At 38.4% G+C, this 22909-nt stretch overlaps 1 protein-coding gene across 2 annotated transcripts in view; it reads left to right on the plus strand.

Moving 5' to 3' along the window:
• FAM120C (family with sequence similarity 120 member C) overlaps positions 1–22909 on the plus strand; it is a 138540-nt gene that overhangs the window by 53057 nt on the left and 62574 nt on the right. For both annotated transcript variants that reach the window (XM_082717479.1, XM_082717482.1), the window contains exons 5-9: positions 2313–2415; positions 2986–3062; positions 3490–3770; positions 5039–5312; positions 5995–6166. In XM_082717479.1, the coding sequence (XP_082573605.1) occupies positions 2313–2415; positions 2986–3062; positions 3490–3770; positions 5039–5312; positions 5995–6166 (907 nt within the window). The remainder of the gene's footprint in view (positions 1–2312; positions 2416–2985; positions 3063–3489; positions 3771–5038; positions 5313–5994; positions 6167–22909) is intronic.

Genomic DNA, 22909 nt, shown 5'->3' on the forward strand with positions numbered 1-22909 from the left:
GATAGATGGGTAATGGTTACTAAAGAGGGCACTTTTGATGAGCACTGGGTGTTGTATGTAGTGATGACTCACTGAATTCTACTGTAGAAACCAATATTACATGGTACATTAACAAACTAAAATTTAAATTTAAAAAATGTGTCTATGAAAATTACCATATCCTTTGACCTAATATTTTCCACTTCTAAGAAGTGGACCCGAGAAGTCCCTATGAAATAATCCAAGAAATTTATGTAAAATTATGCTTATTAAAGCATTTTATATAATGATAAAGTAGAAATGACTTTAATAGTTTATATTCCATTTGATGAAATGTTAGGAAGTTCATAAAATTATATCCAAGAGGACTTTAAAATTACGTTGGAAAAGGTTTGATAAGGAAAAACTCCTTCTCAGTCAGCCCTAATCCCTCAGAGATGAACAGTATTTGTACTTCTTTTGCCATAGATCGGTTTTACTTCTACTTGAACTTCATATGTACTCTTTTGTGTCTGTCTCTCTTCTTTCACGTAGTATAAGGTGTTTGAGATTTATCTGTGTTGCACTTTGTTCTTTTTAGAACTGTGTAGTATTCCATTGTAGGAATCTACCACAATTTATCCATTCTTCTCTTGATATACATTTGAGTTATTTGAGTTTGGGCTATTATGAATAAAGTTCTTGTTAGCATTTTCATTCCTATCTTTTGGTGGGCACATGTAGTCATTTTTCCTAGGTAAATACTTGGAAGTAGGATTGCTGCACCATATGGTAAATATATGTTTAACTTTTTAAGAAACTGCCATTCGGTTGTCCAAATTATACCAGTATATGCTCCTACCAGCGATGCACTGCAGTTCCAGTTATTCCATATCCGTACCAGTGCCTGATGCTTATAACCTTTAATTTTAAGATATATAGTGATGAAACATTGTGGTTTTTATATATGTTTTAGTGCTTTTTATTTTAGTGTTCAGACCTTTTGAACCAATGATTCCACTTTGGGGACATTTTCCTAGGAACGTAATCTGAAATCCAGAAAAAATTTATATGTACATATATGCTCTTTGTTGCATAACTTACAATAGCCAAATGTGAGAAATAACCTAAATGTCAGGTATTAGGGTAGTAGTTACGTAATTTATGATAACATTTATGCTTAAAAATATGGTCATTCAAAATTATAATAGAAGGAGAATATGAAATTATATAGTATCAACTATAGAAAAATGTGTACATTAAAATAGCTCAGCAATATGTCAACAAAAAAGTTTATTTTAAAATACTGGAAGAAGGGACACCTGAGTGGCTTAGTCGATTAAGTGTCTAACTCTTGATTTCAGCTCAGGTCATGATCTCAGGGTCCTGGGATTGAGTTCCGTGTCAGGCTCTGTGATCAGTATGGAGTCTGCTTGAGGATTCTGTTTCTCCTTCTGCCCCTCACCCCACTCACATGCTTGAGAATTCTCTCTCTCTCTCTTCCCCCACCCCTCAAATAACTAAATCTTTTTTTAAGATTTAAAAAATAAAATATATAAGATAAAATACTGGAAGAAAATGACAAAAATATCTTTGGGTGGTGGTACTGTGTAATTTTTCCGCACTCTTATCTATTTTTTCTAATGATCATATGAACATTTTAGAATAGCACAAAATATAAGTAAACTTCAGTTTCTTATTTACTTATTTTTAAGCTTAATTTTTAAATTTTACATTTTATAATGCTTTATCACTACTTAATTTTTTCTACACCATGAAAAATCGCTCTGTTTCTTTTTTTTTCTTTTTTTTTTAAAAGATTTTCTTTATTTATTTAACACAGAGAGAGAGAGACCACAAGTAGGCAGAGGGTCAAGAAGAGTCGGGGAGTGGGGGAGCAGACTCCCCGCTGAGCAGAGAGCCCGACGTGGGACTCGATCCCAGGACCCTGAGATCATGACCTGAGCCTAAGGCAGAGGTTTAACCCACTGAGCCACCCAGGCATCCTCTTTTACTTTCTTTCTTTCTTTCTTTCTTTTTTTTTTAAACATTTTATTTATGTATTTGACAGAGAGAAAGACACAGCAGGAGAGGGAACACAAGCAGGGGCAGTGGGAGAGGGAGAAGTAGGCTTCCCGCTGAGCAGGGTGCCTGATGTGGGGCACAATCCCAGGACCCTGGGATCATGACCTGAGTCTAAGGCAGACGCTTAACGACTGAGCCACCCAGGCGCACTTTGGGTTTCTTAATATATTTCATTTCTGCTACTGTTTTGACTCTTCAATTATACATTGCATGAAAAACATACTCTCATGTTGTTTCTTCTCCTGAACATCTGATGTTCCAATGTCCAGTCCAGGACAGAAGATAAAATAGAGCGATTCAAGAAAGCAGTTGAATATTATTCTGTCACAACCAAACTCTCTTCACTGCCAGTGGGTCCCTCGTCCTTTCTAGGTAAGGCTTCCATCTGATACAGAGCTTCTGTATCCAAAGGGGAAACCGAGTCCCTCATGGGAACTCCTGGGCCAGAGTGAAATGACAACTTGTATTGCACTCTTAGAGAAGTCGTTCCTATTTGGTGGATATTTTCCTTTCGATTTTCATGTAATAAGAGTGGTGACCTGAGACACAGGGCACTGGTTTCTCAAGTTTGTGGATTGTGTCCAATGCCATTTCCTTTGCTTGGGCTTCTTCTGGCACTAATCTCCATTATGGCCTGGTGTAAGAAAAATAGCCCTGTCTTTCAGTTCAGGCCCGAGTTTGAATTCCACCTCTGCTGCTTAATACCTGTGTGATCTTAACTAGTCACATTTACATGTATGTTATGTGGCTCATGATACCTATCTTATAGGATTTTTTAAAAAATAAAATAATTTCTCTAAGTTTCTTGTCATGGCACATAGCTGGTGTTCAATAATTTATAACTTATCTGTTAATAATTTTTCAAGCAATGTGGGGTTAGCAGAATGTATATGGTAGAATTACTAGGATTGACTGAAGTATAACACTTTCTCTTGGCTTCAGGTTTTCGAAATAATCGGCTTGGAAATCCTCCCCTTCCACGAAATCAGATGAGCACTATCTCTGCTGGAAAGCCAATGGTAATATCTTTCAAGAGTCCTAAGACCATGTGTTAGCATTAGACTCAGGTTGCTTCTTGATTTTTATACTCTGAGTTAAGGAGTTAAGATAATTCAATGTTATCAGAATATCAAGGCTCTATATACCTATGTTGCATTCTCAACTCGAGGCTGGCAGATTATGTAAAGAAAACATCCAGATTAGTAATCACTAGATTAGCTAATGTTGGAGAGTGGTTCTAAGAGTCATGTATTGGTCCATTGCCCTGCCCCTGGAGGGTTCTGTCCATATTTCACTGTTAGAATAATTTCTTATTATTCTCAGTAGGTTCTTTGTATCCCAACAATCCCTGCTACTGGCATTATCCACTGTATCACAACTTCTGAGGGAACCATTCTGGAGCCTGTTCAAATGTTAAATAGCTTTTCTGTCTGTTTTATCCTTTAGTTTTCTCACCATGTGCCCCAGAAAATGAAATATCCACCACCATTCCCAATTGGACCCAACTCCTCTCTTCTCTTCTCTCCCCATGCTTTGGGGGAATCCCATGCTTTTTCTGAGGATCCCATGCTGCAGGACAGCCCCTTTGCCAGTTGGGCTGTCTCTTATGATTCCTCTGCATCCCATTTTCCCAATTACTTGACTTCCAAAACCTCACCTCCTTTGGGACCAGACTCTTCTCACTCCTCTTCCTCTGATGGTGATGAACCAAATGGAACCAGCTCTGAGTAAGTATCTCAGTAGGCACTCAAGAGAACAGACTTTTGGAGAAGGAAAAAAAAAAATATATATATATATATATTTTTTTTTTGCTTGTAACCTGGGTGGGGCGTGGGGAAGTATATGTTTCTGGCTTTTCTCTGTGGCTCTTTACTCTTTACTCTTAAATGAAGTAGGAAGACTCTATGCTTGACTACTTCATACTCATATTGACTCTGCACCAGTGGTAATTTTCAGCTACCCATGCCCCTGCAATAAAAGGAAGCATTGTAGCTGGTTAGGGAAGCTGTAGGTATGGGTGTGCTACATGTCATGGCTGTCATTTTTTTTAATTTTGAGAAGGATGGATTGGATGTAGAGAAAAAATGATAAGATTTATAGAATTGAAGTATTATATGCAGCCATCAAAAGAAATGAAATCTGGCAATTTGCAATGACGTGGATGAACTAGAGGGTTGAGTGAAATAAGTCAATCAGAGAAAGATAGTTGTCACATGATCTCCCTGATATGAGGAATTTGAGATGCAGGGTGGGGGATTTGGGGGGTAGGGAAGGAAAAAATGAAACAAGATGGGATCAGGAGGGAGATAAACCATAAGAGACTCTTAATCTCACAAAACAAACTGAGGGTTGATGGAGGGGGTAGGGAGAGGGTGGTTGGATTATGGACATTGGGGAGGACATGTGCTATGATGAGTGTTGTGAAATGTGTAAGCCTGATGATTCACAGACCTGTACCCCTGGAGCTAATAATACATTATATATTAATAAAAATAATCTTAAAAAAAGATTTGAAGTATTAAAACAGTTGAGTATGCAGTTACATTGCTGAAGATAGGGTTCTGAGGTTGAAAACAGTGGTATTTTATACTAGCTTATTTGTTCTTAGATTATTTCTCCAAGCAGATTTTTCCTGGGAAACACTGAGGTTTCAATTGTAATTAGTTTCTTAGAATGTAAGCTGACTCTAGACATGGCCTTTTATAAGGCGTAGAGGAAATGAATCAGGTCCAATACTAATTTAGTGTCTTGATTTCCAGAGGGTCTGGAAGAATCCTTAGCCTCAGAACAGACATCTTCAGTTGGAATGTCTTTTTTTTTTTAATATACTCATATGTTTATATCTTTGTTTTTTTTTCCAGCTGAATTATCTTATTACGTTAGTTACCATACATCATTAGTTTTTGATGTAGTATTCAGTGATTCATTATTTGCATATAACACCCAGTGCTTGTTACTCCTTTATCTCTTCTACATGATCTTTTGAAATTTTTAGTCACATCACAGAAACACTTCAGCAGCACCCTGGATGGGAGGATCCAAATGGTGACAGAGGGTCCTGGGTACAGCCCATCGATGCTGGAGTTGCAGATACCAACCTGGGTGATGGAGAGCCCCACATCCCATCCCTGCTGTCTATGTCTACAAGGAACCACATTGACATCACCATTCCCCCCTTACCTCCAGTAGCTCCTGAAGTCTTACGGGTTGCTGAACACAGACACCGAAGGGGTCTTATGTACCCATATATCTATCATGTCCTCACTAAGGTAAGAGAGCACATCGGCACCTACCTCCCTGCTTTCAACATTGTACTACACACTTCTAGAACCATAAGTTACCAGAGAAAATTCTAATTGGTTCTGAAGGGAGATAAAATACAAGTATCCTGGGGCCCCTCATTGTATTAAGGGCCTCAGGTAAAGTGACACCAGCAGGAGACAGAAATTTATAATAAATGAGGCCCCAAGAAGAGAACTGTAATTGTGAGATGTCAAAGAAGATCATGCACCATATTGATAGACTGTGGACTTAGGGCTGGACACAATCTAAGAAAAGGTTTTATGCCCTTGTTCTTTACACCTTTGTTCTTTACTTCTACTTTTCCAGAGTTGTTCCCTTCCCCCAGTCTTACTAGACAAATCTGTCCCCCAGCAGAATGTCTAAGATGTGACTTTCTCCATTTAGTCAGCTATAGTCAGTCATAGCAGAGACTCTAAAAATGGAGCATAGCTTTTAAGCTGGCTATGATCAGGGGGCTTATTACACCTTCTTTTTATTCTGAAACTGTTAAATACAAGTAGAAAATTTGGTAGCTTGGCTACAGAGGCTATAGTTCATTACTGATTCTTCTCAGCTCAATTCCAAATCTTGAGGTAACTCATTTTGTTCTTTTTCCTGGACATTTTTTTTTTGTTTGTTTGTTTGTTTGTTTTTTGTTGTTGTTGTTAGGGTGAGATTAAGATCCCCGTATGTATTGAGGATGAGTGTAACATGGAGCTGCCTCCAGCCACTCTCCTGTTCCGGTCTGCACGTCAATATGTTTATGGAGTCCTTTTCAGTCTGGCAGAAACACAGCGGAAAATGGAACGCCTAGCCATACGGCGGCGGCTACCTGTAGAAGGTAGGTTTAGTTCTAGCTTCAACAGCTCTCTCAGAGCTTGGTGTGGAACAAAAATGTCTGTGCAAGCACATCATAATACTTTTGGCTATGGAGCAGTCTTTGAGAAAATACATAATTCACCAGAATACACATTAGTATGGGAACTGCATTAACTTAAGCCTCAATTCTTTAATCATTAAGCATTCAGAGTCACTACTACTTAAAAGAAGCATGCTGGACTTTGGGAATGTAGAGGTATATCTGACATAGATTTTCCTCCTCAGTAAGGTTTTGTTGTGGATTTGATCCCATAGAGAGTTGGAGCCATTGAGATGTTTTAAGCTGCAGAAGGACATGGTCAGATTAGTGTGTTCAGTAGAACCCTCTAGATTTCTGCTTCTGGGAAGATGGAGTACATATACTTTTCCTTATTTCTCCTGCTAAATACAACTGAAAGCCCAGGACATTATATATATAACAAGCACAAGACATTCCCAAAGGTGACAAGAAGGCAGCAGACTGGCTAAGGACTTTGGGATCCAAGGAGTAATGCAGTGCTGAGTTCCCTGGGTTTTCTTATTGCTGCATATATCCTAGACTAGGTGTGGGACAAGCTGGCATCCCAGAAACACCCAGCATGTACAGACCAGTAAAAGCCCCAAGAAATGCCTTCTCACTCTAGTCGAAGGACCCAAACGAAAGAACCTAGCAACACAATATATTTAGATAATAACCATTCTACACTAGTCAAATACCACAGAAAAACTGCAGCCCACCCTCACCCCTACTAGCAAAGGCCAGATAAATAACCTAGATTTCTATCCTTGCCAGCATGTATATCAAAAGAGAGAGGGGAACTGAGTGGGGAGCCAGGACTTCCATTCACTCCTGCTTGGCAGGAATGATATAGCATCCCCCTTTATTCACGGTAGTAATAGCAGAAAATACCTGCTAAAACAACAAAATTAAAATAAGATCCTTTTAAAAATTAAAGGTCCTTTTAAAAGATTGAATTAAGAATTTTTTAAAATAATATCCGAAATGTCCAGGTTTCAGTTGAAAATCCTTCATCATACTAAGAACCAGAAAGATTTCAAACTGAGATGTCACACCAAGAAAAGAAAGTCAGTGGGTGCCATCATTGAGATGATGTAGATGTTTGAATTACCTGATAGGGATTTCAAAGCAGCCATCTTAAAAATGCTTTGATGAAGAGTTCTGAACATGCATGATATGACTTAAAAATAGAAAGTCTTAGCAACAAAACAGAAGATAGAAGAAGGGGAAATTAAGAACTAAAAAATACAATAACAAAATACTCAATAGATGGGTTAAATAACAAATTGGAGACAACAAAAGAAACAATCAGTGAATGTGGAGACATAACAATAGAAATTACTCAGTCTGAATAATAGAAAATAGGCTGAAATAATGGACAGGGATCAGTGAAACTAAAACAAAAGGTCTAATATTTGTGTCATCACAGTTCCAGAAGGAGAGGTGGAAGAGGGTGGACTGCAGCAGATGTATTCAAATAAATAATGGCTGGAATATTTTAAAATTTGGGAAAAGCAAGCCCACAGATTCAGGAAACTAAGTGAATTATAAATAATATAAACCCAAAGAAATCTTGTGAATATATATCTTGATTAAACCTGTGAAAGCTAGGGCACCTGGGTGGCTCAGTTGGTTGAGCAGCTGCCTTTGGCTCAGGTCATGATCCTGGACTTCCAGGATCGAGTCCCGCATCGGGCTCCCAGCTCCTTGGGGAGTCTGCTTCTCCCTCTGACCTTCTCCTCTCGCATGTTCTCTCTCACTCATTCTCTCTCAAATAAATAAATAAAATATTAAAAAAAAAAACCTGTGAAAGCTAAAGGCAGAAAAATTCTTGAGAGCCTCCAGAGAAAAGCAATGCTTTACCTATTGTGGCAAACAGTATGAATAACAGCTGATCTCTCTTCAGAAGCCAGAGTCCAGAAGGAAGTTGCACAACATTTTCAAGGGCTGAAAGGAAAGAAATGTCATGTTGGAATTCTATATCAAACAAAAGCATCCTCCAGGAATGAAGGGGAAATCAACATATTCTCAAGTGAAAGAAAACTAGGATAATTTTTCACAAGCAGAACTGCAGTAAAAGAAGGGCTAAAGGTATTCCTCTACACAAAAAAGAAATGATAAAAGGAGGAATCTTGGGAGGAGCTTGGGAAGATGGCAGAATAGGAGGACCCTGAGTTCACCCCATCCCATGTTTCCAGTTAGATATCATCCACATCCAAGTCAATAAACTGGAGAGCAATCTGAAGACTGAGAGAACAAACTGCACAAACAGTAGACAGATCTGTTCATATTTGTTTCTGAGTATGTTGGGGGACTTCTGAAACAAGGGAGCTGGCAGGTACCATTTTCCATCCCCAACTGTCAGCGTAAGCACAGAGACACCTGCTGGAGGTGTGGCTGCACAGACACTTGGCAACTAACTCACTAGCAGTGCTCCATGCCCCTGAGTTCTCCTGAGGACTTATCAACTCCAAGCCGCTGTTGTTGACCCTGGGCTCAGGGCAATTTTTTAAAAAATTTATTTATTTTCAGAAAAACAGTATTCATTATTTTTTCACCATACCCAGTGCTCCATGCAATCTGTGCCCTCTATAATACCCACCACCTGGTACCCCAACCTCCCATCCCCCCGCCACTTCAAACCCCTCAGATTGTTTTTCAGATTTATTTATTTTAGAGAGACAGCACAAGTAAGAGGGGCAGAGGGAGAAGGAAAGAGAATCCCAAGCAGACTACATGCTGAGCATGGAGCCTGACACAGGATTTGACCCCACCACCTGAGCTGAAGCCAAGAGCTGGGCAGTTATGGAGCACCTGGATGGCTCAGTCGGTTAAGTATCTGCCATTGGCTCTGGTTGTGATCCCAGGGTCCTGGAATTGAGCCCCACTTTGGGCTCTCTGCTCAGTGGGGAGCTTGCTTCTCCTTCTTCTCTGCCTGCCATGCCCCTTGCTGTGCTTTCTCTCTGTCAAATGAATAAATACAATCTTAAAAAAAAAAAGAGTTAGATGCTTATCTGACTACACCACCCAAGCACCCCAGGGCAAATTTTGTTAAAGCTAAACAGGTTCCCTACCCAGCCACCAAGGTGCACAGCTGCCACTGAGCACCATGCATGTCTGTCACACTGTGCTTAGCTGTATACCCCTAGCCACCCTTGTATGATCTCCAGGACATGTGCCCCCAGCCACGAGCATGTACCACACTGAGCAGCAATTCTCCAGGCACCTTTGTGCACCCACAGGCATCATCTCCTACCATGCCCAGCTGTGTACCCCCAGCTGGTCTTGTTTTTCTGGCTGCCCAGTGTGCAGCCTCCAACAACTACAACACTGAAGGAGATCTGGCATAGGACTAGTTGCCCAGTGTACATTTTGCTAATACAACTGTCCTGTTCCCTTTCCTTGGTGGGCATGCCCCACTCCCCCAGAGCTAGCCTGCCTGGGTCCCACTACCACCATAGAGAGCAAGCACAACCCACAGCAGGCAGAGAGTCAGTGCTAATGACTACATGGAAAGGAAAAGGGACCCATAAACAAAAGAAGGCCATAAGCAATATACATAGGCTATTCTCCTGAAGTGCCAGGTTCTGGTGAATGGGGGATTAACACTCCAGGACCTCTTCTTTATGAAGTCACTACTTTCAAGAGGAGAAGATGGAACTGACTTTGTTAACACAGAGAAATTGACACAGAGAGGCAGACAAAAATGAGAAAACAAATTTATCCCAGCTGAAAGAAAGGATAAGGCCAAAGCCAGAGATCTAAGCAAAACAGATATAAGTAACATGCTGGATAAAGACATTAAAGCAATGATTCTAAGGATACTCACTGGACTTGAGAAAAGAGTAGAGTACATGTATGAGACACTTAGCACAGAGATAGGGATGACATAGCAAAGATAAGGGGCACAATAAATGACATTTAGAAACACATTTGATGGAATGAACAGCAAGATAGAAGAAGCAGAGGAACATGTACATGGAAACAAATGAAAATGAATTAGTGACCTAGGAGAGAGAGTAATGGAAAGTAAGCAAGCTGAATAAAGGAGAGAGAAAAGAATTATGCAAAACAAGAATAGACTTAGGGAACTCACTGATTCCGTTAAATGTAATAACATTTATATTACAGGAGTCTCAGAAGAGAGAGAAAGGTGGTCAGAAAATGTATTTGAGGAAATAACAGCTGAAAAGTTCCCTAAGCTGGAGAAGGGAGCAGATACCTGGGTGCAGGACTCACAGAGGAACCCCAACAGAATCAACAAAAGCTGACCAACAGCAAGACATATTGTAATTAAATTTACAAAGTATAGTGATAAAGAAAAAATTCTAAAGATAGCAGGTAAAACAAGTCATTAGCTTACAAGGGAAAAATCATAAGGCTAGCAGGAGATTTTGCAACAGAAGCTTTGCAAGCCAGAAAGGAGTGGCATGTTATATTTGAAGAGCTGAATGGGAGAAATCAAGAGTCAAGAATACTCTATCCAGCAAGGCTGTCATTCAGAATAGAAGGAGACTTAGTTCCCCAGACAAACCTAAAGCAGTTCATGACCACTAAACCAGCCCTACAAGAAATATTAAAATGTGAGACCTGATGTTATAAAAATCCTAGAAGAGAACACAGGCAGTAACGTCTTTGTCATTAGCTGTGGTAGCTTCTTTCTAGATAGGCCTCCCGAGGCAAGAGAAACAAAAGCAAAAAATAAACTCTTGGGACTATATCAAATAAAAAGCTTATGCACTGCAAAGGAAACAATCAAAACTAAAAAGCAGAATGGGAGAAGATATTTGCAAATGACATATCCACTAAAAGGCTAGTATCCAAAATATATAAAGGACTTACAAAACTCAAACCCAAAAAACAAATAACCCAATTAAAAATTGGGCAGAAGACATGAACAGACATTTCTCCAAAGAAGACATCTAGGTAGCCAACAGGTACATGAAAAGATGCTCAACATCACTCATCATCAAGGAAGTGCATATCAAAACTACAATGAGGTAACACCTCACATCTGTCAATAAGGCTAAAATCAAAGGCACAAGGAACACCAGGTATTGGCAAGGGTGTAGAGAACTGGGAACCCTCTTGCAGTGTTGGTGAGAATGCAAAGTTGTACAGCCACTGTGCTAAATAGTATGGAAGTTCCTAAAAAATTTAAAACTGGAACTACTTTATGAACCAGTATTTGTACTACTGGATATTTACCCAAATACAGAGACACTAATTCAAAGGGATACATGCACCCTTATGTTTATAGCAGTATTATTTATAATAGCCACAATATGGAAATAGCCCAAGTATCCATCAGTTGGTGGATGGATAAAGATGTGTGTGTATGGAATATAATGGAATATTGTATAGTAATATATAATGGAACATTATTAAGTCCTAATAATAACTAAATCTTGCCATTTGCAACAGTATTGGTGGAGCTAGAGAATACAATGCTAAGCAAAATAAGAGAAAGACAAATACCATATGATTTGTGGAATCATATGGTGGAATTTAAGAAACAAAACATATAAGCAAAGGAAAAAAATGAGAGAGAGATAGTCAAAGCAAAAAACAGACTTTCCGGGTGCCTGGGTGGCTCAGTGGGTTAAGCTGCTGCCTTTGGCTCGGGCCATGATCTCAGGGTCCGGGGATCGAGTCCCGCATCGGGCTCTCTGCTCAGCGGGGAGCCTGCTTCCTCCTCTCTCTCTCTCTGCCTGCCTCTCTGCCTACTTGTGATCTCTCTCTGTCAAATAAAATAAAATAAAATCTTAAAAAAAAAATTGACTTTCCATCATAGGGAACAAACTCATGGGTACCAGAGTGGGGGAGTAGGAGGGTGGGTACATGTCCTGATGAGCACAGGGTAATGTATGAAAGTGCTGAATCACTGTATTATACACCTGAAACTAGTAACACTGTATGTTAACTAACTAGAGTTAAAGTAGAAACTTATAGAAGGAATCTTGCAACATCAGGAAGGAAGGAAAGACAATGGAGAGAACAAATATGTAAGTAAAAACAATAGACTTTGCTTTTCTTGAGTTTTCTAAAATTCACAGTTGAAGCAAAAGTGTCACTGCTTAATTTGGTTCTTAGTGTCTGTAGGGAAAATATGTAAGACAGTTCTAAGTCAGGAAGATTAAAGGGATGTAACTGGTAAGGTTTCTATACTTGAACTGGTAAAATGTCAATACCAGTGGACTGTAGTAACTTATGTGTACATAATGCAATGCCTAGAAAATGTGTTAGAAAAGGTATACACAGAAATACTAAAAAACACTATAGATAAATCAACACGGAATCTAAAATAAGTTCATGTAACCTATAGGAAGGGAAGAGGAAGAAAGCGGAGATATGAAAAACAGAAAACAAACCAAAAAAATGATAGACTTAAGCCCTAACATTACATTAAATGTAGTAGTCTAATTACACCAGTTAAAATACAGTCATTCGCAGACTGGATAAAAATCATAACCCAATTATATGTTGTCTTCAAAAATTCACTTCAAATATAAATGATATGCATTTTGAAAGTTGAATGATGGAAAATTATTTACCATGAAAACATTAAACAAAAGAAATTAAGAAGGGCTATATTAATACCCCATAAAGTAGACTTTGGAGCAAAGCAGATTGCCAGGAAAAGAGAGGGATATTATATACTGGTAAGAGTCAGTATACCAAGAAGACTAGCAATCCTAAATGTCTATCACCAAACCACAGAGCCACAAAATATGTGATGCCACAACTGAGAAAACTTAGAAAGAGACAAATCCACAATTATAATCAGAGACTTCTACTCTGTTTTCAATAATTAGTAAAACAACTAGAAAGGAGATCATCAGGAATATAGAACTCAACAGTACCATTAATGAATAGGATCTAATTGACTCTTAATAAAACATGCAACAAGAGGAAAATATATGTTCTTTTCACATGCCCACTTAACATATACCATGATAGATTATGTCTTGGACCATGAAACAAACTCAGTAAACTTTTTTTATTAGCATATAATGTATTATTAGCCCCAGGGGTACAGGTCTGTGAATCACCAGGTTTACACACTTCACAGCACTCACCATAGCACATACCCTCCCCAATGTCCATAATCCCACCCCCTTCTCCTAACTCCCCTCCCCCCAGCAACCCTCAGTTTGTTTTGTGACAGTAAGAGTCTCATTGGTTTGTCTCCCTCCTGATCCCATCTTGTTTTATTTATTCTTTTCCTACCCCCCAAGCTCCCCATATTGCCTCTCAACTTCCTCATATCAGGGAGATCATATGATAGTTGTCTTTCTTCTCCGATTGACTTATTTCACTAAGCATGATACCCTCTAGTTCCATCCATGTCGTCGCAAATGGCAAGATTTCATTTCTTTTGATGGCTGCATAGTACTCCATTGTATATATATACACCACATCTTCTTTATCCATTCATCTGTTGATGGACATCTAGGTCCTTTCCATTCTTTGGCTATTGTGGACATTGCTGCTATAAACATTCGGGTGCACGTGCCCCTTCAGATCACTACATCTGTATCTTTAGGGTAAATACTCAAACTCAGTAAACTTAAGCTCATTAAAATTATACAGAGTATATTCTTAGACCACTATGGAATCAAACTAGAAATTAAAAACAGAAAGGTAAAAGGAAAACCTGGAAATACTTGGAAAATTACAAAGCACTTTAATACAATCCATGGGTCAAAGAACAAGTCTCAAGAGGAAGAAAGAAATACATGGAATGAAATGAAAATAAAAATACAGTATATGAGAGTCTGTGGTATGGAGCTAAATTGCTGAGAAGGAAATTTATGGTACTAAATGCTCAAATTAGAGCATCATCTGCATTTCCACCTCAAGAAACAAGAGGAGGAGAAAGCTAAGCCTGCAGCAAACAAAAGTGAGGAATTAATAATAAAGAGCAAAAACCAATGAAATTGAAAACAGAAAAATAACAGAGTAATTAGTGAAACAAAATCCTGGTTTTTTTTTTTTTTTAAGATTTTATTTATTTGACCGACGGCGATCGGAGAAGCAGGTAGAGAGAGAGAGGAGGAAGCAGGCTCCCCGCTGAGCAGAGAGCCCGATGCGGGGCTCGATCCCAGGACCCTGGGATCATGACCTGAGCCGAAGGCAGCGGCTTAACCCACTGAGCCACCCAGGCGCCCCAAAAACCTGGTTCTTTGAAAAGAACAATAAAATTGACAAACTTCTAGAAAGACTGCAAAGAAGAAAATAGGGAACACACAATTACTAATACCAAGAATGAGGCAGGGAATAACACCATAGTACCTACAGATATCCAAAGGGTTATATGGGGATACTGTAAACAACTCCACACATAAATTTGACAACTGAAACAAAATGGAGCAATCTCTGAAAATTGCAAACTACCACAACACACCTAATATGAAATAGATCATTTGAATAGCCCTGAAAATACTAATAAAATTTAAATTTTCCCAGAAAAGAAATCTGACTGAATTGATTTCACTGGAGAATTCTACTGAATTTTTAACAGATAATTTTCAAATCCCTATGTTGTACAACTGAAACTAATATAACATTTTATATCAATTATATTTCAGTAATAAAAATTTAAAAAAATTTTAATGTAATCTCTACAGCCAACATGGGGCTCGAACTCATGACTCTGTGAGCAAGAGTTGAATGCTCTACTGAATGAACTAGCCAAGCACCCCTCAATAATAATTATTTTTTAAAAAGAGTACATAGAGTCTGTCTCCTAAGTCTTTTAATTTCCAACAGTGCTTTATACAGTCAGGCACTTATTGTGGACAATAAATCTTTAAATTGAAAAAAAAAGTATTGCCATCAATTCTACACAAATCTTTTTCAGGAAATAGGAGAGAACACTTACCAAATCACTCTATGAAGCCAGTTACTACCGCAATACTAAAACCTGATGAAGACAGTATATAAAAACAGTACTTCAGACCAATATCCTTCATCAGTATAGATATAAATGTTCTTAACAAAATATTCATCTGTAGAATTCAACAATATATAGAAAGAATTACACACCACTGCCCAATAGGGTTTATTCTATCTTGTAAGATTGGTTCAATATTTGACAAATCAGTCTATGTAAGCTACCATATAGACAGGATAAAGGAAAAGTATCTGGTCATCTCAATGGATGCAGAAAAATATTTAACAAAATTTAACAGTTCATGATAAAAAAAACAATCTCAGAAAACTAAGAGTAGAGAATTCCTTCAACTTGATAAAGAACATCTACAAAAACCTTACAGCTAACATTACACTTCATGGTGAAAGACTGAATGTTTTTCTCCTAAAATAAGGAGCAAGGCTAGTTATGTCCTCACTGCTGCTCTTCAGTATAGTATTAGAACTTTGAGCCAGCATAGAAAGGCAAGAAAATGATACAGAAGACGTACAGATCAGAAGGCAAGAAATAAAACTGTCCCTAGTTGTAGATGACATAGTCTATGTAGAAAATCACAATCTACAACAAAATTCCTAGAGCTAATAAGTGAGTTCATCTTGTTTGTAGGATACATAAATTAATTATATTTCTGTATACTGACAATGAATATGAGGAACCAAAATTTTAAAATACCATTTATAATTCCTCCAAAGAAAATGAAATACTTAGGCATAAATTTAACAAAAGATGTTCAAGATCTGTATGCTGAAAATTATAAAATGCTGATGAAAGAAATCAGTGAAGAACTACATTAATGGAGAGACCTAGATCTCCATGAATTGGAGGATTCAACATAGTAAAATGTCACTTCTCTTCAAATTGATATGCAGGTTTCACACAATTCCTATCCAGATACCAGCAGGGTTCTTTGTAGATATATACAAGATTATTCTAATATTTATATGAAAAGACAGGAACTAGAACAGCTGAAACAATTTTGAAAAGGAGTAAGTTGGCAACAATCACTCTGTCTTGATTTTCAAGACTTTCTGTGTAGCTACAGTAATTAAGACTGTGTGGTATCGGTGGTAGTAATATGGACAGACAGAGAAGTGAAACAGAATAGGGAATCCATAAATAGCCCCATGCAAGTACAACCAACTGATTTTTGACAAAGCTCCAGAAGTACTTCATTAAAGAAAGGATAGTCCTTTTAAAAAATGGTACTAGATGAATTGGACATCCATAGGTGAACAGATACCACATACCTAGATTACTGTCTAAAATACATCAAGAACTCTTGAGGGCTCAGTCGATTAAGCATCTGCCTTTGGCTCAGGTCATGATCCCACGGTCCTGGGATCGATTCCCACATTGGGCTTCCTGCTCACTGGGGAGTCCGCTTCTCCCTTTGCCTGCTGCTCTCCCTGCTTGTGCTCACTCTCTTGCTCTCTCTCTGGTAAAAAATATATATATATATATTTTTTCAAATATAAAATATATAAAGAACTCTGAAAACTAAGCATTATGGAAACAGTCTGATTAGAAGATCAGCAAAAGAATTCGAAAGTTTCACTGAAGAAGTTATATGTGTGGCAAATAAAGACATGAAAAGATGTTTCACATCATTAGCCATTAAAGAATTTCAATTTTTTAAGAAGGATATTATTTATTTATTTGACAGAGAAACAGACAGTGAGAAAGGGAACATAGGCAGGGAGAGTGGGAGAGGGTGAAGCAGGCTTCCCGCTAAGCAGGGAGTCCAATGCAGGGTTCAATCCCATTACCCTGGGATCACAACCTGAGCCAAAGGGAGACACCTAGTGACTGAGCCACCCAGGTGCACAAAGAATTTCAAATTAAAACCATAATGAGATATAACTATATATCTATCAGAATGGCTAAAATGAATAATGGTGTCAATACCACATGCTGGATTGGATGTGGAGGAACTAGATCACCCATAAATCGCTGGTAGGAATGTAAAATGGTACCGCCACTCTAGAAAATACTTGGCATTTCCTTTCAAAAGTCAAAATAGACTTCTCATGCACCCCAGCACTTACACTTTGGGGCATTTATCCCAGAGAAATGAAGACCTACTTTCATGCAGGAACCTATAAAAAATATTCATAATAAATTTTATTTCTAATAGCCCCAAGCTGGGAACAACCCAGATGTCCTTCAAAAGATGAATGGTTAAACTGTGGTATGGCATACCATGGAATACTACTTGGCAAAAAAAAGTATTGATACATGCAGCAACATGGAAGGATCCTGAGGGCATTATGCCAAGTGCAAATGCCAATCTCAGAAGATTACATACTATATGATTCTATTTATATAACATTCTCAAATTGATAAAATTGTAAGGATGGAGAATAGATTAGCAGTTGCCAGGGATGTAGGGCATTGGGTGTGACCATAAAAGGGGTAGCATAAAGTAGACTTTGTAGTAATTGAATAGTTCTATATCTTTTTTTTTAATTTTTATTTTTTATAAACATATATTTTTATCCCCAGGGGTACAGGTCTGTGAATCACCAGGTTTACATACTTCACAGCACACATCAAAGCACATACCCTCCCCAATGTCCATAATCCCACCCCCTTCTCCCAAACCCCCTCCCCCCAGCAACCCTCAGTTTGTTTTGTGAGATTAAGAGTCACTTATGGTTTGTCTCCCTCCCAATCCCATCTTGTTTCATTTATTCTTCTCGTACCCACTTAAGCCCCCATGTTGCATCACCACTTCCTCATATCAGGGAGATCATATGATAGTTGTCTTTCTCTGCTTGACTTATTTCGCTAAGCATGATACGCTCTAGTTCCATCCATGTTGTCGCAAATGACAAGACTTCATTTCTTTTGATGGCTGCATAGTATTCCATTGTGTATATATACCACATCTTCTTGATCCATTCATCTGTTGATGGACATCTAGGTTCTTTCCATAGTTTGGCTATTGTGGACATTGCTGCTATAAACATTCGGGTGCACGTGCCCCTTTGGATCACTACGTTTGTATCTTTAGGGTAAATACCCAATAGTGCAATTGCTGGGTCATAGGGCAATTCTATTTTCAACATTTTGAGGAACCTCCATGCTGTTTTCCAGAGAGGTTGCACCAGCTTGCATTCCCACCAACAGTGTAGGAGGGTTCCCCTTTCTCCGCATCCTCGCCAGCATCTGTCATTTCCTGACTTGTTGATTTTAGCCATTCTGACTGGTGTGAGGTGATATCTCATTGTGGTTTTGATTTGTATTTCCCTGATGCCGAGTGATATGGAGCACTTTTTCATGTGTCTGTTGGCCATCTGGATGTCTTCTTTGCAGAAATGTCTGTTCATGTCCTCTGCCCATTTCTTGATTGGATTATTTGTTCTTTGGGTGTTGAGTTTGCTAAGTTCTTTATAGATTCTGGACACTAGTCCTTTATATGTCGTTTGCAAATATCTTTTCCCATTCTGTCAGTTGTCTTTTGATTTTGTTAACTGTTTCCTTTGCTGTGCAAAAGCTTTTGATCTTGATGAAATCCCAATAGTTCATTTTTGCCCTTGCATCCCTTGCCTTTGGCGTTGTTCCTAGGAAGATGTTGCTGCGGCTGAGGTCGAAGAGGTTGCTGCCTGTGTTCTCCTCAAGGATTTTGATGGATTCCTTTCGCACATTGAGGTCCTTCATCCATTTTGAGTCTATTTTTGTGTGTGGTTTAAGGAAATGGTCCAATTTCATTTTTCTGCATGTGGCTGTCCAATTTTCCCAGCACCATTTATTGAAGAGGCTTTTTTCCATTGGACATTCTTTCCTGCTTTGTCGAAGATTAGTTGACTGTAGAGTTCAGGGTCTATTTCTGGGCTCTCTATTCTGTTCCATTGATCTATGTGTCTGTTTTTGTGCCAGTACCATGCTGTCTTGATGATGACAGCTTTGTAATAGAGCTTGAAGTCCGGAATTGTGATGCCACCAACGTTGGCTTTCTTTTTCAATATCCCTTTGGCTATTCGAGGTCTTTTCTGGTTCCATAAAATTTTAGCATTATTTGTTCCATTTCTTTGAATAAGATGGAAGGTACTTTGATAGGAATTGCATTAAATGTGTAGATTGCTTTAGGTAGCATAGACATTTTCACAATATTTATTCTTACAATCCAGGAGCATGGAACATTTTTCCATTTCTTTGTGTCTTCCTCAATTTCTTTCATGAGTACTTTATAGTTTTCTGAGTATAGATTCTGTGCCTCTTTGGTTAGGTTTATTCCTAGGTATCTTATGGTTTTGGGTGCAATTGTAAATGGGATTGACTCCTTAATTTCCCTTTCTTCTGTCTTGCTGTTGGTGTAGAGAAATGCAACTGATTTCTGTGCATTGATTTTATATCCTGACACTTTACTGAATTCCTGTATAAGTTCTAGCAGTTTTGGAGTGGAGTCTTTTGGGTTTTACAAATATAGTATCATATCATCTGCGAGGAGTGATAATTTGACTTCTTCTTTGCCTATTTGGATGCCTTTAATTTCCTTTTGTTGTCTGATTGCTGAGGCTAGGACCTCTAGTACTTGTTGAATAGCAGTGGTGATAATGGACATCCCTGCCGTGTTCCTGACCTTAGCGGAAAAGCTTTCAGTTTTTCTCCATTGAGAATGATATTTGCGGTGGGTTTTTCATAGATGGCTTTGATGATATTGAGGTATGTGCCCTCTATCCCTACACTTTGAAGAGTTTTGATCAGGAAGGGATGCTGTACTTTGTCAAATGCTTTTCCAGCATCTATTGAGAGTATCATATGGTTCTTGTTCTTTCTTTTATTGATGTGTTGTATCACATTGACTGATTTGCGGATGTTGAACCAACCTTGCAGCCCTGGAATAAATCCCACTTGGTCGTGGTGAATAATCCTTTTAATGTACTGTTGAATCCTATTGGCTAGTATTTTGTTGAGTATTTTCGCATCTGTGTTCATCAAGGATATTGGTCTATAGCTCTCTTTTTTGATGGGATCCTTGTCTGGTTTTGGGATCAAGGTGATGCTGGCCTCATAAAATGAGTCTGGAAGTTTTCCTTCCATTTCTATTTTTGGGAACAGTTTCAGGAGAATAGGAATTAGTTCTTCTTTAAATGTTTGGTAGAATTCCCCCGGGAAGCCGTCTGGCCCTGGGCTTTTGTTTGTTTGGAGATTTGTAATGACTGTTTCAATCTCCTTACTGGTTATGGGTCTGTTCAGGCTTTCTATTTCTTCCTGGTTCAGTTGTGGTAGTTTATATGTTTCTAGGAATGCATCCATTTCTTCTAGATTGTCAAATTTATTGCCGTAGAGTTGCTCATAGTATGTTCTTATAATAGTTTGTATTTCTTGGTGTTAGTTGTGATCTTTCCTCTTTCATTCATGATTTTATTTATTTGGGTCCTTTCTCTTTTCTTTTTGATAAGTCGGGCCAGGGGTTTATCAATTTTATTGATTCTATCAAAGAACCAGCTCCTACTTTCGTTGATTTGTTCTATTGTTTTTTGTTTTCTATTTCATTGATTTCTGCTCTGATCTTTATGATTTCTCTTCTCCTGCTGGGCTTAGGGTTTCTTTCTTGTTCTTTCTCCAGCTCCTTAAAGTGTAGGGTTAGGTTGTGTACCTGTGACCTTTCTTGTTGCTTGAGAAAGGCTTGTACCCCTATATAGTTTCCTCTCAGGACTGCCTTTGTTGTGTCCCACAGATTTTGAACCATTGTATTTTCATTATCATTTGTTTCCATGATATTTTTCAATTCTTCTTTAATTTCCCGGTTGACCCATTCATTCTTTAGAAGGATGCTGTTTAGTCTCCATGTATTTGGGTTCTTTTCAAACTTCCTTTTGTGGTTGAGTTCTAGCTTTAGAGCATTGTGGTCTGAAAATATGCAGGGAATGATCCCAATCTTTTGATACCGGTTGAGTCCTGATTTAGGACCGAGGATGTGATCTATTCTGGAGAATGTTCCATGTGCACTAGAGAAGAATGTGTATTCTGTTGCTTTGGGATGAAATGTTCTGAATATATCTGTGATGTCCATCTGGTCCAGTGTGTCGTTTAAGGCCTTTATTTCCTTGCTGATCTTTTGCTTGGATGATGTGTCCATTTCAGTGAGGGGAGTGTTAAAGTCCCCTACTATTATTGTATTATTGTTTATGTGTTTCTTTGATTTTGTTATTAATTGGTTTATATAGTTGGCTGCTCCCACATTGGGGGCATAGATATTTAAAATTGTTAAATCTTCTTGTTGGACAGACTCTTTGAGTATGATATAGTGTCCTTCCTCATCTCTCATTATAGTCTTTGGCTTAAAATCTAATTGATCTGATATAAGGATTGCCACTCCTGCTTTCTTCTGATGTCCATTAGCATGGTAAATTCTTTTCCACCCCCTCACTTTAAATCTGGAGGTGTCTTCGGGCTTAAAATGAGTTTCTTGGAGGCAACATATAGATGGGTTTTGTTTTTTTATCCATTCTGATACCCTGTGTCTTTTGACAGGGGCATTTAGCCCATTAACATTCAGGGTAACTATTGAGAGATATGAATTTAGTGCCATTGTATTGCCTGTAAGGTGACTGTTACTGTATATGGTCGCTGTTCCTTTCTGATCTACCACTTGTAGGCTCTCTCTTTGCTTTGAGGACCCCTTTCAAGATTTCCTGTAGAGCTGGTTTGGTGTTTGCCAATTCTTTCAGTTTTTGTTTGTCCTGGAAGCTTTTAATCTCTCCTTCTATTTTCAATGATAGCCCAGCTGGATATAGTATTCTTGGCTGCATGTTTTTCTCATTTAGTGCTCTGAAAATATCATGCCAGCTCTTTCTGGCCTGCCAGATCTCTGTGGATAAGTCAGCTGCCAATCTAATATTTTTACCATTGTATGTTACAGACTTCTTTTCCCAGGCTGCTTTCAGGATTTTCTCTTTGTCACTGAGACTTGTAAATTTTACTATTAGGTGACGGGGTGTGGGCCTATTCTTATTGATTTTGAGGGGCGTTCTCTGAACCTCCTGAATTTTGATGCTCGTTCCCTTTGCCATATTGGGGAAATTCTCCCCAATAATTCTCTCCAGTATACCTTCTGCTCCCCTCTCTCTTTCTTCTTCTTCTGGAATCCCAATTATTCTAATGTTGTTTCGTCTTATGGTGTCACTTATCTCTCGAATTCTCCCCTCGTGGTCCAGTAGCTGTTTGTCCCTCTTTTGCTCAGCTTCTTTATTCTCTGTCATTTGGTCTTCTATATCACTAATTCTTTCTTCTGCCTCATTTATCCTAGCAGTGAGAGCCTCCATTTTTTATTGCACCTCATTAATAGCTTTTTTGATTTCAACTTGGTTAGATTTTATTTCTTTTATTTCTCCAGAAAGGGCTTTTATATCTCTCGAGAGGGTTTCTCTAATATCTTCCATGCCTTTTTTGAGCCCGGCTCGAACCTTGAGAATCGTCATTCTGAACTCTAGATCTGACATATTACTAATGTCTGTATTGATTAGGTCCCTAGCCTTCGGTACTGCCTCTTGTTCTTTTTTTTTGTGTTGAATTTTTCCGTCTTGTCATTTTGTCCAGATAAGAGTATATGAAGGGGCAAGTAAAATACTAAAAGCGTGGCAACAACCCCAGGAAAATATGCTTTAACCGAATTAGAAGAGATCCAAAATTGTGAGGGGGGAGAAAGGGGATAAAAGAGGTTCAACAAGGAAGAAAGAAAAAAAAAAAGAAAAGAATTAAAAAAAAGAAAACACCTAAGAAAAATATAAAAAAGAAAAAATATATATATTAGATAAACTAGTAAA

Source organism: Mustela nivalis, assembly GCF_964662115.1.
Source record: "Mustela nivalis genome assembly, chromosome: X".
Taxonomy (NCBI): Eukaryota; Metazoa; Chordata; class Mammalia; order Carnivora; family Mustelidae; genus Mustela; species Mustela nivalis.